Here is a 17,103-nt window from a genome sequence, read left to right as displayed (position 1 = left end):
AGTGTGTGTGTGCACACGGCGAGAGAGCGAGGGAGAGGCCCTTGTGGCCACGGGGTTACTTCCCCATGTCAGCCCCTATTTTATGATGTCATGCTGCAGCGGGGAAGTGGGACATGGCACATGCAGGGAGAACACACCACTGCATTTGAGCGTGTTCGGTGCTGGTGGTGGGCCTGTAACGCTAAGGGGCTGAGACAGGAGCAGCTCTGCTCTGCAACTTGACACTCACCACTGGGACTCCGGCAGCCAGACAGGGAGGAACAAACACACGGCTGGGGAAACACAGTGACGGCGCACGCAGAAACACACTCCGTTCAATTTTCCCACATTTGCTACACTAAAATAAAATATGATCTCACTTTATTATTAATTCTAAACTCAGATTGCCTGTAATAGAATCAGGCACACTGCTGGTCTACAAAAGATGAATCCCGCAGAAATTGTTTCCCTCGTTATCATATTAAATGCTTTAGTATCAAATAATAAACAAATGATTGAATTTATACGCTGCCGTTGCCTGTTCTCTGACAGTGTAGTCACAGGGGAGGTTTTAAGGTCTGAAAATGATTAAAAAGGGCAATGTTTCTGCATGCGTCTTTCTCAGTCTGTTGTAATTTCCCTAAACTGCCGTAGGACCTGACAGCATTATCACTTTGCCTTTGACACTGTGGAAGATAAAGCAGTGGGGACACCAAGGTCCAAATATGTTGCTTTTATAGGTGGAACTGTCCCATTCATCATGTGTTAACACACCTAGCGCTCTCTGTAATCCCCGTCCATACGTCAACCTGGAGCAGGTATGTACCGTCCTGCCACAGTCTATATCAAAGAGTTAAAAAAAAAACAAAAAAAGAAGAAAGAAATAAAACTTGACAGAATTTTTTTTTCTTTTGACATGTAGGCAAACTGAAAAGACAAGACACGGAGACAAAGTAGCTTTCACAAATCAGTTTATATCACAAAGTGGTTACTATTTAGTATCATATTCCATTACATATTTTATGGAAGTGCATAACCATTTTGTTTTCTGTTGTTTTTCTTTTTTTTGTTCATGTTCCTAAGGATACAAATAAACTTAAAATGTTACAAATATAAATGTTTCTTAAGACAATAAAACAAACTCGATGACAACGAGGAAGGTAGGCAGGGATATGGCAGCTTACACATCATGCTCGGACAGGGTTTGTCAACAGTTAGGAGCATCGTTTGTTGATTCAGCCGCAATTGGTCTCGCACAAATCAATAGCAAGCACTAACAAAGCGGGAAAGAAGTGGATATGTGGCAGCTGGGAACTATTTACTGAAAGAAATACTTTGCAAATAGTTCACTCTGTTAGTGGCAATGTTGTATTTACGAATCTTAGACAAATCTCTCTCTGCCTGAGCAGAATATCTAGTGAGGTAAAGTGCGCAGTCAGTGAGTGTTAGTTAGTAACATTTGCAAACTTTTCGATAACCACCAGTCACCACGGAAATGGCATCTTTGCAGAACTCTTTCATACCCCTGCCTCCTCGGTCTCACGATCACTACATCAGCATGAGTCATACCATCAGCTCAGGTTTGTTAGTTACAAGCAGAAAAGATGACTGGAAAGACTCACAGTCATTCAGGTTGTTGTGTATTGGGTGATTTAAAGCGAAGCAGCTGAACTGGAAACTCCAGTCGCTTCGCTTTAAGCACTTGGAAGCAAAAAATGTACGCAGATGAGCAGCTGTTTTTCCACACGAATATGATGGAAACGTTCAGGTCCTTTGTCCTGAGACTCGCTATTTTCTATTAAAAAACACGACATACTGATTATCCTAAAAGATGGAACGAGGGAGACATACAACAATCACTTACAGGAACTATGAGGAATGTTGTCATTGTAGAAGATTCCCTTTTCTGTAAAATAAAGTTTACATTAGTTCTGCTGAAACCCTTAAGATTCATGGTGTATTGTTCCTTTTTTTTTTATTCCTCTATTGATCCCTCATGGGGAAATTCTTTTCCTCAACATTCAAATAGTGTTGGTATTGACGTCTGCTGCAGGGAAGATGCATGCACTTCTACAATAGTTAACATCCTTTAGAACTCAGTTCAGCACGTTCTACATGTAATCTTTACAAAAAAAAAAATAATACAAATGTCCTCCAAATAAATTACATCTTACAAAAGATGTTTCAGTGTTTTAGATAAGAAATACCACGTCACTATCGTAATCACATCAAATCTCCTACTTTGAATGATTTACTATACGTCTGTACAATACGTCTCTCCGTTTGACAAAAAGACACGAGAGCTCTTGCTTTTCAAAATAAAAAAAAAGGAAAAATAAATGGCACATACGCAAGAAAATCCAAATTTCGAGAGTAACGAATAAAAGGTTTTCAGTCAAATGATGAAAAAAACACTGTCTGTTTTGGCATGTAAAGGATCAAATCGAACGGTAAAAATGACACCAAATACCACACATTGGTGTCGACGGATATTAAAATTTAATGGTGAAAAAGCAGGTTTCATTCAGAGCTTGAAACTGTGCGGGTGTGGTGATGCAGAGGACAAAGAGCGAGTAGCAATTAGGAAGAGGAAATCGCCGTCTTTGATGGCACGCCTCCATCTCTGCTGTGTACAACACATCCTCGCAACTCCCATCAGCGCGGAATCCGTTATGCAGAAAACTCATTCTCTATGCTTTCCCTGTATGACTGCTCCAACCTTATATTCAGAGGTGAATTATAGTCTCCTTAAATATGCAGACTTCTCAAAGCATTGTGGGTGCACCCTGAGCCGAGATGATGTGTAAAATTGCATTTTTTAGGAGCATGCAGCCTGGGAGAGGAGGCATCATGAAACAGACGCACCACAAGCAGCACTGGCAGACTGTTGAAATGAAAAATCTGGATCCAGCCACCCAGGAGTAAAGCACATTGAATCCTATTTTAGCCTGGGTTCCTGCTCCGAAGTCACACGTACGTTCACCCAGACAGAAGCGCACAGATGCTCAAAAGCCTGCAGCTTGAGTTATAGTATTAGTAACATAAGTTGTATTATGATAAAAGGGTCACTTATACCATTAGTGCTGGGGAATTGGGTGGCGTTTGGAGACTCCCTTGCTAAGACAAGCATCATCTTGTCTGCTGTGCCCCTCAGACGATTATTCTGCCCGTGCCCCGTCTCTGTGTGGATTCTGTGGTTGTTTTTAGCAGCGTCTGCTTACAGTTTAGGGAAGTGAGGGGACAGGGCCGCCCTCGGCATGAATATATGAATAAATAGTTCACGTGAATCTGTGCGGCGGTGGGGATATGCAGAGGAACAAAGCTTACAGCAAAGTTTCAACTATCTGGTACACCAAGCATCAGGCCATTTCTCCAGGTAGGAGCAGTGTTTTGCCGTCGCATCACAGACACCACCAGGAAACAGGGAATGTAACAGAGTGCAGGACTGAAACCCATTCCATCCATGAATTTTCTCAGCCCCTTTTTAAATATTCCTTTTTCATTAGAGGATTTGATGAAATCCTTAATTTAAGGATTTGTTTGTAAATGAAATAATGTCTGTGGTTAATTTAAGACAAAGACATTATGTCATTTACTCCTGTTAAAACATAGCATAACAAATTCCTTTGTGGTGATTCTTTTATTTATTTTTTTTATTTAGATTTTATTTATTTATCTTTATTATTTATCTTTATTTTCCCCCAATGGGGGGGAAAAAAAACACATTAAAAATCTGCTGTGGGAATTCTGAGTGGATCGAATTCTAACAACTGGTCTCCAAGCAGATTAACGACTGCTGGACTGCTTTTTTTTTCCTTTTTGAGTCTTCATATTAAGAAAAAAAACAACACACAGATCGAAATAGGTTAATAAAAATGTGGTAATACGTTTGTATAATCAAGTGTCCCCCACTGAAAACGTGTGCAAGCGCAGGAAAGGTCAAAGAGTTCACGTTAGTTCCCCCAGGCAGTTCTATGCATTTAAAAATGTGTCAGTCTCTCATGTTAACAGCGAAAGCGACCTTGGGACAGAGATCAGCACCCGTAGGCATCGGTTAGATATTAAGCAACTAAAAATAAAATGCATTTTGTCAAAATGGAGATTATGGTTTCAAGAACCGTGAGTCACATGCTCTGAGTTATTGGTGTAGACGGGGGCCAGCTCCTGTGGCTTTGTGGGATCTGGATTTAAATTATCCACAGGGACTTTGTAAATTCAGTACTGAGAAATGTCTTGATGTTGGTTGAAGGAAGGACTGACAGAAACAACAACAACAACAACAACAAGTCCCTCCTCGGTTCAGAGTTTGGTGACTTGTTCAGGATAACACCGGCAGCTTGAAGGCTTGCCAACACCGGACTTAAATCCCTGTCTTCCATTTAAAGAGCAGCTGCCCCGCTGCCCATTTGCTGAATGAACGTTGCGCGGTATGTTCTCCAGGATAAGCATACATTACTTTGCAGTCCTCGGCAGAATGTCTGTTGTCTGCAGTGTTCGATGCATGTTTCATGTCAAAACTGTATAAGATCTGTGAGTATTTTGATTATAAAAGGATTAACGTAGAAGGCTTAGACTTGCATGAATTAAAATGGATTTTCAAACAATGAAAATCTTTCATTTCAAGGAGCAGTAGCCTTAAAAGGTCTTTTTTTTTTTTTTTTTTCTTTTTTAAAACAAATTAAACCACCCGGAGAGTACACAAACACTTGTGATCAGTGATGAGAAATTACTGAATAAATATGTAAGGCGTCAGACGAAGAGCAAGAAACTTAAATGTCTGATTCTTCAGTTGTGTGTAGCTTCTTTCAGCATTGTTTTCAATACTTGGTGCTGAGTGAGTGCGTGTGTCTGTGTGTGATCCTGTTGAGTGTGTGCCACAGTGAGGGGTGCTCCGTCTCTCCTTCAGATGTCTTCCAGGTCTCCACCTCGCAGGCCTCTTTGGCACTTATCTAGCGTCTTGTGGTAAGCGCGGGTGATCATCGAGCTTGGTGATTTGCGTTGTGGCGGGAACGAGACCTTTCCAGGACAGCACGACGGTTGTCTGTTCAGGAAACAGGGAAGAAAAAAAAAAGATACAACAAAGAATCAGAAACTGAGTGTGAGACTGAGAAAGAACAAGAAAGTGTTGTTACATTGATCCATTCTGGTGCAGGAGCTCAACTAAATGAAAGACTGTATAGAGAAACCAAAGGAGGCAGAGAACAGAGGCGGAGAGGAGAAACAACATGAAGCAAATCCAGGCTGATTGAGAGCGGAGCAGCAGGGGAGGATGGAGAAACAGAAGAAGCTGCTGGAGTGGAGGTGCTTGTGTCTGGTGTCATAGTAACTCCATTCAGCTCCTGATCCGGGCTTCCACTCAAGAGCCCCTCAACTATTGTCACACCAGATGCAGCATATGCACAGCAGACAAAGTAAATGCACACGGACCACTACATAAACAAGGCAGAGGTGAGGAGTAATGAGACTATGAATATACATACGGTTTAAAGGTTTTCCTTACCTGTACCTTAAGCGGCTTCTACCTGAATCTCTGTGGTTTTTACCTTGTTTCAACATTTAGATATCAGCTTTATTTTACAGCGTGGTTATTTTCAGCCAACGTACTTAACGAAACACATCCTGCCTCTAATTAATAATAATAATAATAATGATGAAAATAAACTTTATTTATATAGCACAACTCATGCAATGTGCAGAACAGAAAAGACAATCAAGACATTAGGAAAACATGTATACACAAATTCCCACAAAAAAAAGCAAAATAAAAGCATGAATAATAAAAAGTACATAAAAAAACATTTCAAGTGAAATCAACAGTCAAAATGTGTGTCCTAAGATTTCATTTGACCCCCAGGAGAGAGATAAGGTGGGGCAAGGCCATTTAGAGCTTTAAAAACCAATAATATAATTTTGAGATCTATTCTTTGACTGTCAGGTAACCAGTGTAGCTATTTTAAAACTGGAGTGATGTGTGCTCTCTGTCTGGTTTCTGTCAGAATGCGTGCTGCTGCATTTTGCACAAGCTGTAACTTAGAAATTGCTTTCTTGGATACACCAGACAGAAGAGCACAGCAATAGTCCATTCGTCTGGAGATAAAAGCATGAATTAATTTTTCTGTATCTGCCTAGGACAGAAACGGTCTGACTTTAGCAATGTGTCTCAGGTGATGGAATAAAAGATAATTTAGTTACTGTAAAAAGCTCTGATTCATCCACAATACTACGTAAGACATACATGCTTTACGGTTATTGATGGATTTGTAGTCTTTTGAATTCACAGGGATGTACTGCTGAGTATTGTCCGCATAGTTGTGGAAATGGATGTTGTGATTTCTTACAATATTGCCGAGTGGTAGAATATACAAGCTGAAGAGGAATGGCCCTAAGATGGAGCCCTGCGGGACACCGCAAGTCAAATTAGTTTTGTCTGAGGATGGTCGTCCTAGGACACATATAGCTGCCAACTGGTTAAATAAGATCTAAACCACTCAAGAACTGTTCCAGAGAGGCCGGCCCTATGTTAAAGTCCGTCCAATAAAATATCCACTGTGAGAGATCGAGGAGAACCAATACAGAGAACCAAAGGGAGCTTTTTCTCCCTGAATTGGTGCCTCACAGTAAAAACTTTCTACTGATGACATCACAAGATGCTTTTATCGTGAAGAAGATTTTCTCTCTTTTTTTTTTTTTTTAGCTTTCTGTGGGGTACAGTAGAGCACATGTTGACTTGCTCACAGACCTCCCAGACAAACCTGCCCACAGCTGAAATGCCCTAATACAGAATGTAGACGCGGACCATGTGTGTTTTACATTCAAGCTGTCTCAAAAAGGTGAGATTAAAAGGTGCACCATATGCCTTTGATTAAACAGGCCTAACATGCTATAAAATTATCAGATGTAGCTCTTATTTGTTCAGCCAGTCATGGCAGAAAATCTGTGACTGCAGGGTTGCTGGACCAGTCACATTCTGGGTTCTGTGAGGTTGCCAGCTCTATGACAAAGTCATACAAACACTGCCTCCTCAGCTATCCAACCATGGCTGCCCAGAAATGCCCATGGCATCCGCCGGGCAGCCAGGTGGCAGGTGGGGCTGGACAGAACCAGGAAGCATAGCCACAGAGATGACTGCAGGCACACCCACATAGGACTCCCTGGTATTTCCAAGCGTACTGTCCCCAATGTGCCCATTACTCAGTGCCAGCTGTAGGGTGCCAGGCGTCCCGGGCTGGGCGTTGTTTAATGGCACACACTCCATCCATCATGTCAGGTAATGAGCTGAGAGTGATTGTGATGGCTAGGAACACACACGAACAAGTGCACACACCAGATCCGCAGACTTCCACAGTCACAGCGGAGAACAGAAAGCACTCCTTCTTCAGTTTGGACACAAAGCATCATGCAGATGGTGCACAGGGGGAGAGAGGGAGGAAGAGAGAGGGGAGGAACAGAAGGACCAAAAGAAAGACTGATGGAGATGTTTAAGAAAAATGAATAAATGTTGTGTATTCTCTGTTTTTTCTTTGAGTTTCTTCGTGGTGACCGTTAAAGTTAACATGTTCTGGCAGCGCATCCAAACGCTTCACTCTGACGAACCCATGCACTCATTTTTTCATCCACAGGTTGTGCGTCGGTGTGTTAGCATGACTTATACAACAGTTCCTTTCAATACAAGCGGTACACAAAAGAAAAAAAATGAGGGAAAAAAAAACAGAAAAAGGACAGTTTAAAGGAAAAAAAAAAGTAAATCATTCACAATCCATCCCTGACAATCATTTGCAAGCCCAATTGCTGTAACCTCATTTCTGGGCAGGCAGTTTCCTCCAACCCTCACTCGATCAGAGGAACATGACAAACAGAGCAGGGAGAATACAGACCCACTGTCTCTAACGGGCGAAATACATCTACTACTGTAAATAGGACGGAGGGGAAAAAAATGGTGGAAGGGATGAAAGAAGACTGTACAAAGAAAGCCATATACCAATTAGGAGATGAGAAAAAATCACAAAGGACAAACTGAAACAATCAACAAACAGATCTATCAAAATTACCACCAGTACTGAGAGCTTGAACAAAGGCTGCACAAATGCTTTTTTATCCAGATGAGGACAACAACATAGAAATTCTTTGAGTCACACAAAATATACAGAATACTCAACATCAAACCAACATTTTCAAATGTACATGTTGTCAAGTACATACAGCAGTACAAACAGTGGCGTTTGATCTTTCGCCATCAGCTTTCTTCACCAGTGCACTGTGTTAATCTCGGTATCGATCCAAAGTACAGGTGTATTGATACTAATAGGAGGGCTGTGCACTTAAGTGGAGCGAGCCGTTGTTGGCTTTGTTCTGTGGAGAGGCTGTCGTTTTGAATGCCGTTAACTGAAAATAATACAGACCATTAGTGTGACCACTTGTTGAAACCCTAAAGGAACACTGCCACATAGCTGGCAGCTTTTCTTGGAATAACAAATGAAAAGTGCCCGTCGGGGGTATTTGTGTCTTGCCTTACTGCCTGAATATATTGGAAAGCTTTCCTCAAAGACTTCACCAAAGAGGAAGAAAAACTTCCAGCAAAATGCAACTCCCATCAGACGATCCTCGAATGGAGAGCTATTGGCTTCTCATAAAGACTTTTCTGTTCCTATCTTCAGGTGCATAAAAGCCCATCTTTTCCCAGCCCACATCAATCTATCACAACAATTGAACAAACAGCAACCATTTCTACTGGGAGAGAAACATTACTAGTAGCCTCTACTGAATTGAAAGCTTCAAGCGCACACATGAGCACAGGCGGAGAGGGAAACAAAGCGAGGCTGGGGAAAAGGAGGTGAGATCCACACAAAAGACAAACTCGAGGTTTTTTTTTTAGGTGCACTGATTGCAACTCTTTCTACTCGCATTGGTTTTGATGGCTTCTTTACCTGCTTCTCCCAGAGGCGACGTCTTTCCGAGTTACAGTAGGCGTGACACAGAGGAGCATAAGAACAGGAGAAGAAATTGACAAAAGAAGAGCAGGTATTCCATGTTACAGCAGGGAGATGTTGGCATACCAGAACTTAATTAAATGCCGTCTGGCACCGTCTCTCAAAATGTTACTAAATGTACCGAGGATTTCTGCGAGGGTGGGCAGATGGAGGGGGAAGTCACTGACACACATGCACACACTATCTCTTTCTGCCTCACTCACACAGAAATACATTGTTCCTTAAGTGTCAAAGTGGTACGCAGGGAAAAGGCTCGGTGCGTTGCATTGAGGAAATCACACACACACACAGACACACTCCTCATCTTTTTCAAATGCACAGAGGCAAATCCTCGCATGTATATCATGATGATCCCTGCCACAAGGGTGAGGCTCTGAATGAGACAAGGGTAATGGGAGGAGGAGAGGACGCCAAGATTACTAAACAGCTACAGCAGAGGCCTCCTCCTGGCCTCCACTGAGATGTCTATTCACTTTATGATAAATGTCTTCAAAAGAGAAATTCTCCAAAGGAGATTAAGATATCATAATGACTTCTGTGCTACTGTCATCTTTGGCTAATTGCACGGGATTACATCATGACAGAGTTCCTTGATCTGCAAACCATCGGAAACCCATAAATCATCTATCAAACACTTTGGAGCGTTGAGGACTTACCTCTCAGAGGCCAGTACAAACAGGGACACCTTCACAGGGATTATGTTATAGCTGCTTAATATTTGAAGGGAAGCGCTCAATTCTAAACATGACGCTTAAATTAATTATGATCAAGGTCAGATACAGTGGTTCTAAAACATCTACAGCACCCAGTAAAATCAGCAGGTTTCTGTGATATGAAAAAAAAAATCAAAGAAAGATAAATCATATCAGAACTTTTGTTCTTTTATCTTAAAAAATACCACCTGTGTAAGGCCAAAGACACAATGTGACAGATATAGGAGAAAAAGACAGGATGTGCCAAGCTGATAGACTCTTATCCAAACAGAGAGCTGTAACCAAATAAAAGGTTGCTTTAACCTCAAGTATTACTTCAGGGATGTGCACAGCGCAGTAGGTTTTCCACATTTTTTTTTCTTTTTTCAGTCTTTTCTTCTTTGAACTACAGAGTTTTCAGTTTTTGACATACATGTCCACAATTTTTGATATGATTTCCGAATGTCTGTTTTTTTACATCACAAAAACCTCCTGACTTAACAGGGGGCTCAGACATTTGTAATCACCACAGGGTAAAACAGTTGAGAAGGAAAGCAGGACGCATCAAAACACAGGGAGGGAACTTCATTGTAGTGTACTATTATAGAATATCTTTGTAAATCTTGCATTCTCCATCTTAAGTGAGCAATGACAAGATGTTGCTGCCTGTGTCTAATCCAGTTTGAGCCGCTCCGCTCTTCATATTTTGATGAGTTCAAACTATCACCCCTTTTCATCTCCTCCACCTCCCTCCCCCCCTCCGCTCCACCAGCCTCCCAGCTACAGAGTAATGGAACTCCCTACACAGAAACAAGATACGGTGTATAAATGGGATGCAGAGGGAGAGAAGCTATTTCTTCCTGCTGAAAGTTATGGGTCGGGTATTGCAAAACTACAGTTGTGGCAAACACAGACCCTCATTCACCGGTAAGAGTAATCACCTCTAACGGGGGGGAGGAAAACCCAGTGCAGCTGAGGAAAAGGTGGGTCAGGGAGCTTTTTCTGTCACAGGGGTATTCAACTAAATTTTAAAGAGGTCCAGGACGAGAAAATGTGTTAAAGCAAAGGTCCAGAAGATCTTAATGTTTAACTATTTAGTGACATATGTATTTAGTGGCCTGGTAGCTCTAACAACATCGGCATGTGATCAATACCTGACAGTCAGATCAAATGAATCCAGTATGATCAAGAAACCTTGTAACATAGAACTAAACGTGTATGACTGCAGATTCTTTCTACTATCATGCGTAAGTTACCTCTGACTTTCTCATCTGTCTGGAGAGTCACCATATGTATGTATATTCTGGGTCTGCCTGTTAGTGACCTATGTAATATCAGAAGTCACACACCAGTAACTAATTCATGGTAGAACATTACAAATACTGCAACTGTCCTATGAAGGCTAGATTTATTTTTTTGTGATTCGTTTTTTTTGTTTGTTTGTTTTTAGGAAGAATATCTTGGTTTTTGAAGAAAAAAAACTATTTGCAGCTACTCTAGAGCCAAAAAAGACTCTTTAGTTTACAGTTTACAGGTGTCTTCTGGAAACAAAAACTGAAAACTAATGTTATTTTGCAGTTCCTCTTTAGTTTAACAATCAAATGAACGAGAAGAAACTGTTGACCTGTGATGCTGCTTATAAAAATGTTGAAAAACTGCCATCGCTATAATTATCGGTTCCACTCATGAAGAAAAAAAAGTGGTAAAACCGTGTAAAACAATTACCACATCAATGCATAAGTGCATGCATACATGCACTACAACTAAACTGTGACTCACAAAAAAATACAAGTGTTAAAGTGTGGAAACAATGGCTCAGTAGCAACATTTGCATTTACTGATTTCCTAAAAGTGACTTCTACAAATTCCCTTTATTTGTGATGTTAAGATGAAATGAGCTTGTAGTTAAACATGAATGTGAATTACCTGCAAAAGGATCGCCTAAATAGGGCTGCACAAATGTCAGGGGATCTGAGAGTGAGGGGGCTGCAATCCGCCGCTCGATGTGTTTTGGTGTGTTTTCTTTGCAAGCCGTAGCAGGCAGAGGCGATCAGAGTGCCATGACAGAGGGAAATGCCTAAGACAGGCCTGGATAAACATGCTGAGGCAAGATACTGAAATTCTCCCACTTGAGCTTCTCTCTCCCTCACACTGTACTCCTTCTTTCTATCCCGCTTTTTTTCAATCTCCTCCTCTTGCCCTCTCCCACATTTCTCCTTTTAATCCCTCTTATTACTGACATTACCTGCGGTGTTTACTCTAAAACGAGAGCCACTCGTGATTTCCAAACACCCTGGATGAACGGCAAACAATCTAAACGATAACGCTGCCTTTTCACTTAAATGGATGCCAAGTCTTGTGTTTTCATGTGAGTTTGCATTCCTGTTTGACAGTTTGTATACAGAATCTGGAGGCAAAGTGGGTGCCACTGACATCCTGTAGAGATAAACAGTAACGAGGAGAGGTTTGCGAAAGAGCAGAGTGGTCATAACACATGCAATCGGTTTGGACAGTGCAGGGATGTGGTTAATCTTTCCATGCCTTTATCGCCACTCTATCTTAGTGGGCACCGTGATGTGCATGTTTGGTAATACCAGCCATGACCTAGATAGTGAATATAGACATTCTTTCCAATGGCGGTCTCTCTTAGGACTCAACTTCTCTTAAAACTTCCAAACCCACATTGACAAGACTGAGCTTTTCACCTTCATTCAAAATTGGAGTATTTTTTTGTAGCAACTGCCCAATCGATGCTGTTACTGACATAAATGCAGCACATCTCCCTGTCATGTTTATTTTCACATACAGACAACATATAATGTGCGCAGTGACTCACTACCACAACACTACCTGTGGTGAAAAGAGTTTGGTCTGAAAATAATAACCCCTGACTGCTCGGCACAAAACCTGTTTCAGGAACGTAGGAATTCAGTGCACATGCTCACACAAATCCTTATTTATTTGAAGGATGAAAACTTCTGTTTTACCTATTTGCAGTGAAGCTATGACAGGTCTCTACCATGGACAAAACAGCAAGTGTTTGTGCACATAAAACCTGTCTGCACAGCATGCACTCAGCGCTCAGTGTGACTCTCGGTGTGCGGTAACCTCACAAAAAAAAAAAAAAATAATAATAAAAAAAAAATCCATCATTCGTCTTGAAGCCTGGCTAACGTTTGTTAGATTTGTGATTGAAAACAACAAGCCTGACACAGTGTGGGTAGCGCACATTTCTCATTGGGCCCCTCGGCTTCAGAAATCTCCTTAAAATATCTCCACTGGACTTGATTCCTCAGTCACGGAACAATGCCTCTCGGCATTCTGGGATGCAGCAGAGGCGCACACAGCCCAAATGAACAGTTATATGAAAACACTTTTGCGATCGATCAGTGCCTGAGGCAAAACTCCCATTCATGATTATCCTCTCAGCAGTCAAGTTTCAGGAGGCAGGCTCCAACCTAACCATAACCATGAAAGAAAACAAATATCCTCGAGAGTAAATTCCTGAAACTGCTAAAAATTGCCCACCTGTTTGAATTTACTTTGCACTTTAATATTATCTCCCAAACCTGGCACAACACAATTCAGAGCACTTTAGAGGTCTGGGGGTGAATACGCCAACTGGGATCGTTTAAAGCACACATTAAAAATAGAAATCAGTGTCATCAGTATATGTTAGACATCGTCTAGTTTTCTCTGACAGAATATCAGAAGACGGTGCCTAAAAAATAACCATCTGTCATCAGAATATTTGCACGTTATTATTTCCGCTCTTACAATACATTGTTGCCCATGAAGTTGGAATACATTTTTTCAGCCACAGTCCTCTTGAAGTCAACCAACCACAATCAATTCATGAAAAGAGGTTAAACAATATTAGCTTCCAACATTATGGGCAACAGCGTAGATTGGACACATGGAGGGCTTCCAGCATAGCAGCAACACAGCAGCGTCAAAACATGCACACTCGCTTGAAGCTTCTGATTTGGGGCTTCACCGGCAGCCCAAGATTATGACCACAAGGCATACAGGAGCCATGGAGAGCACAGATGGGGCCTGTAGCAGAGGCCCGGGTTTCACAGTCCTGAGCCAGGAGAGAGAGTCATCCATCAGGCCAAGGCACCGAGGTGCCTAGGGGGGGCCAGTCACTGATCCTATAAGACTGATTGGGCCTCTGTGGGAGGCCAGACCCCCTGACTGCATGGACATCAGTGCCTGGCTTGCTCCACTGAGGCTTGCTCTGAACTGGACGGAGCCAAAGCAGTGACCTGCTTCCATTTGGATTCTGTGGAGGCAGCTATGTAGATCAAAGATAACAGTCTGCGCCGAACATGTTATATGAACTCAGTGAAAACAGACCTCCTAAAATCCAATATTTTACATCTTAACTAAAACAAATTCAGCCAGCATTTCCGATATGAAAGTATGTCACTGGTCTGGGTATACATAATTCATAGCTCCTGCTCATATATTTAATTTAATGCTCTAAAACCGTTGTGATTCTATTATTATAACTACGTGGTGCCGCATTTAACTGTGTAAAACTTAAGATGAAGAGATAGGAATCTAATTACTTCATCCAGCCGCCTTCTGAGCAGATGAGGTCAGAGACGGCATCAGCCAGATGAGCCGCTGGAACCTGCGGCAGCCAAGGCAAGCCACATGATTGACAGGTGAATGAGTAGACAGAGAGATAGTTAGACAAATGGAAGCTAAGATATAGTTTGACAGACAGATGGGAGCGTAAATGGATGGTTTGGCAGCATGATAAGGTAAATAGGCTGATGGATCACCAAACAAATGTGGGAGGAGGAAGGAAGAAAATAAAAGAGGAGAGAAGAAAAGAACGCCTGCCTGCACACAACAAAAGATAGCAGGCCAGATAGCCTGATAAACACAGATGGATTGTGTTGATACACAGGGAGGTGGGGCAAGATCGATAGATTGTTTTATTCTATTTGCTTGGCAAACTGGAGATTTGATGTGGCTGGTATCAAGGCGATCTGTTTCTGACAACGCCAGGCGTGACTGTTACAGATGGCGAGATAGCGACACATCTCAATCTTTGGCTAGCTTCAACGCAGTGTGTCTTAGCCGTGGCGCCAGCCCCATCGCTGGTGGCGTCATCAGTTCATTGCATTAGCAGAAAGACTGTGGGAGATGCATCCTGTGACTCTTTACGCCTGCATGGATTTTCTCCATAAGTTGGAGGTCGAAATTAAATTAGGATAACGAAGGCTCTAAAAGGTTAACTGATATGGAGCTGCAGCTTGGAGCAACAGGGGCTTTGAGTCTGAAAATGGAGAAAGGGTAGGATTCTTTGCTCCTTCTCGGTTTTGAGCAAAACAAAATGGATGCCCTGACAACCCAACGCCTCATTACTGCTGCTTACGTTTATCATGTCAAAATGGAAGACAAGGGTATGCGAAGTTTAGAGGCAAGGGCTCTCCTAGTTAGAAAGGTGGCTTCTCTCTGTGGCTGCTTGAGGGACATGGGGGTGCATGGCAACAGCATTGATGAGTGTTGCAGGGCTTATAATAGACAGGGAAGGCCCAGAAAGCATGCCCTTTAGAGGTGCAGCATCTCTCACTGTCTGACAGCTTACAGGGTCTACGCTTCACAATGACACCTTCACGGTGCGCTCCGGATGACACACAAACACACATGCTCACAGGTGCATAATTCTGACTCAAAGTCTCAGAAACACAAATAAGTTTGGCATCGAGCACACATGCACACACACACGGGCATAAACATGCGCACTCAGACACACACACACACTAATCTATTTGTGATGTGGAGATAATACCCGACAAGTAGAATCTCAGCATCATGCTGACAGTATTAACAATTATAAAACAAGCCAGGCTCTAACAACATCCAGTGTTCGCTCCGAGAACGGCGCCATGGAAACAAACATCTGTTCGTGCCACGTTAAGGAAGCGGCGCGTCTCTTTCAGTGTAAACTAAATAATATAGCTGGAGCCCCCACCTCTAGGAATAGTGCTGCATTTCTGTCACAGCCAGAGAGAGGGTGAAAGAAGAGCGAAGGCAAACGTGGCTTCTTGACATGTACATCGGTTCAACACACATAAAGACAAATCATCGTCTGAGCTGAACTGCAAAACAGTTGATGAATTGAAGACATCTGTCGGTCAGATCTTTTCCAGAACATAATCAGTCCCCACATACTCTGTGAGTGTTTGGACGCTTTGGATGCTTCAAGTAAAAAAAAACAAAAAAATAATAACTGCAACTGTTAATTGTGCAGGAGAGATTAGTATTTCCCATAATTCATTTATGAACTGTTATTCAAGCATTTATTTCCCTCTTTCATGTTGCAATACACACATTTTATCATTTATGTAACCCTAACATTTAGCCTGTAATATAAAGTTTAGCAAAAAGTTTCTGTTTTGTCATCGCCGGTCGTATACAAATAATATTTTCTTCCAAAAATCTGCTAAGTTTTGCAACTACAATCCAAGCTGCCATCCAATCTCAGGACTCTCTAGGACTTCTCACTGCTGATGCCAAGTTAATAAAACATGGTGTTGTGTGTTATTTATTTATTAATCTCCTTTTTGATGCGTCCCAGTGCACAGTGAGAGCAGTGGTGGAGATCACAGAAGGCTTCGCAGCCTCGCTCCTTCCTCCATGCGATCACCATCAGACCCATTTGGCCGTGTGAAGATGCTCCCTTCTGTTCGCGTGGGGCGGCGCGGGGTGGGTGAGCTTCCAGAAAGACTTTTTCACTTTCTCTTTTAATATGAATCATTCATACTAAGAGATGCTCCCTCATGTACACAAAACACCGCAACCCTTCCTGCGATGGACTACACTTTGCTACCTTCATGTTTTTGCTTGTGCTTTGCCTGTGTCGCTGTCAGTGTGAGTTTTAGTGTACAAGGCTGAAAATAGTGGTGATAGAAGTGGACCATATAGACGTAGTGGCTGTTTGAAGATGTGAATATAATTACTTTAAACGCACCACAATTTACCAATACAGTTTTCTCCTTTATGTTTTTGTTATTGTCCTTTGTGAAGATTTTCATTTTTCAGCCTGCAAATGATGAAAAAAGATTTAATCACCTCTGAAAACAAGGTCGTCGACGTGTCCGTGTCAGCACCAATATACTTAGTTATAGTCTCCTGGTAGATTGAATACTAATTCAATCATATTCCTTAACCACATTTTACAGTCACTGTCTGTTAGAGCCCCGCGGCTTGAGCGAGGCAGGTGGACGCGCGTCCGCATGTGTGCGAATGCACCTTTTGTGTTTATATGCACGTGCGGGTGCGCCTCAAACTGTCGACCCACGGAGCAGACATCTCAAGCGACAACGGATTCCGCGCGGATGAAAAATTCATCTGTCCCCTTCACTTATTCATCAAGGAGGAAGATTTTTCTGCAGGGATGCCCTCCAGAGATGTGGCGCTCACAT

General features: G+C 42.2%; 1 protein-coding gene across 7 annotated transcripts in view; it reads right to left on the bottom strand.

Annotated features, from left to right (window-relative positions):
* Window positions 1–933: 933 nt before the first annotated feature.
* The window catches only part of diaph2 (diaphanous-related formin 2), a 344,356-nt gene continuing 328,186 nt past the window's right edge, over window positions 934–17,103 (bottom strand). For all 7 annotated transcript variants that reach the window (XM_047584557.1, XM_047584556.1, XM_047584558.1 and 4 more), the window contains one exon: window positions 934–5,020. In XM_047584557.1, coding sequence (XP_047440513.1) covers window positions 4,956–5,020 — 65 coding nt within the window. In that variant the 3' untranslated portion in view covers window positions 934–4,955. The remainder of the gene's footprint in view (window positions 5,021–17,103) is intronic.

Source organism: Mugil cephalus, chromosome 5, assembly GCF_022458985.1.
Source record: "Mugil cephalus isolate CIBA_MC_2020 chromosome 5, CIBA_Mcephalus_1.1, whole genome shotgun sequence".
Taxonomy (NCBI): Eukaryota; Metazoa; Chordata; class Actinopteri; order Mugiliformes; family Mugilidae; genus Mugil; species Mugil cephalus.
Note: the sequence above shows the minus strand (reverse complement) of the source record. Positions and strands in the feature narration are given on the sequence as shown.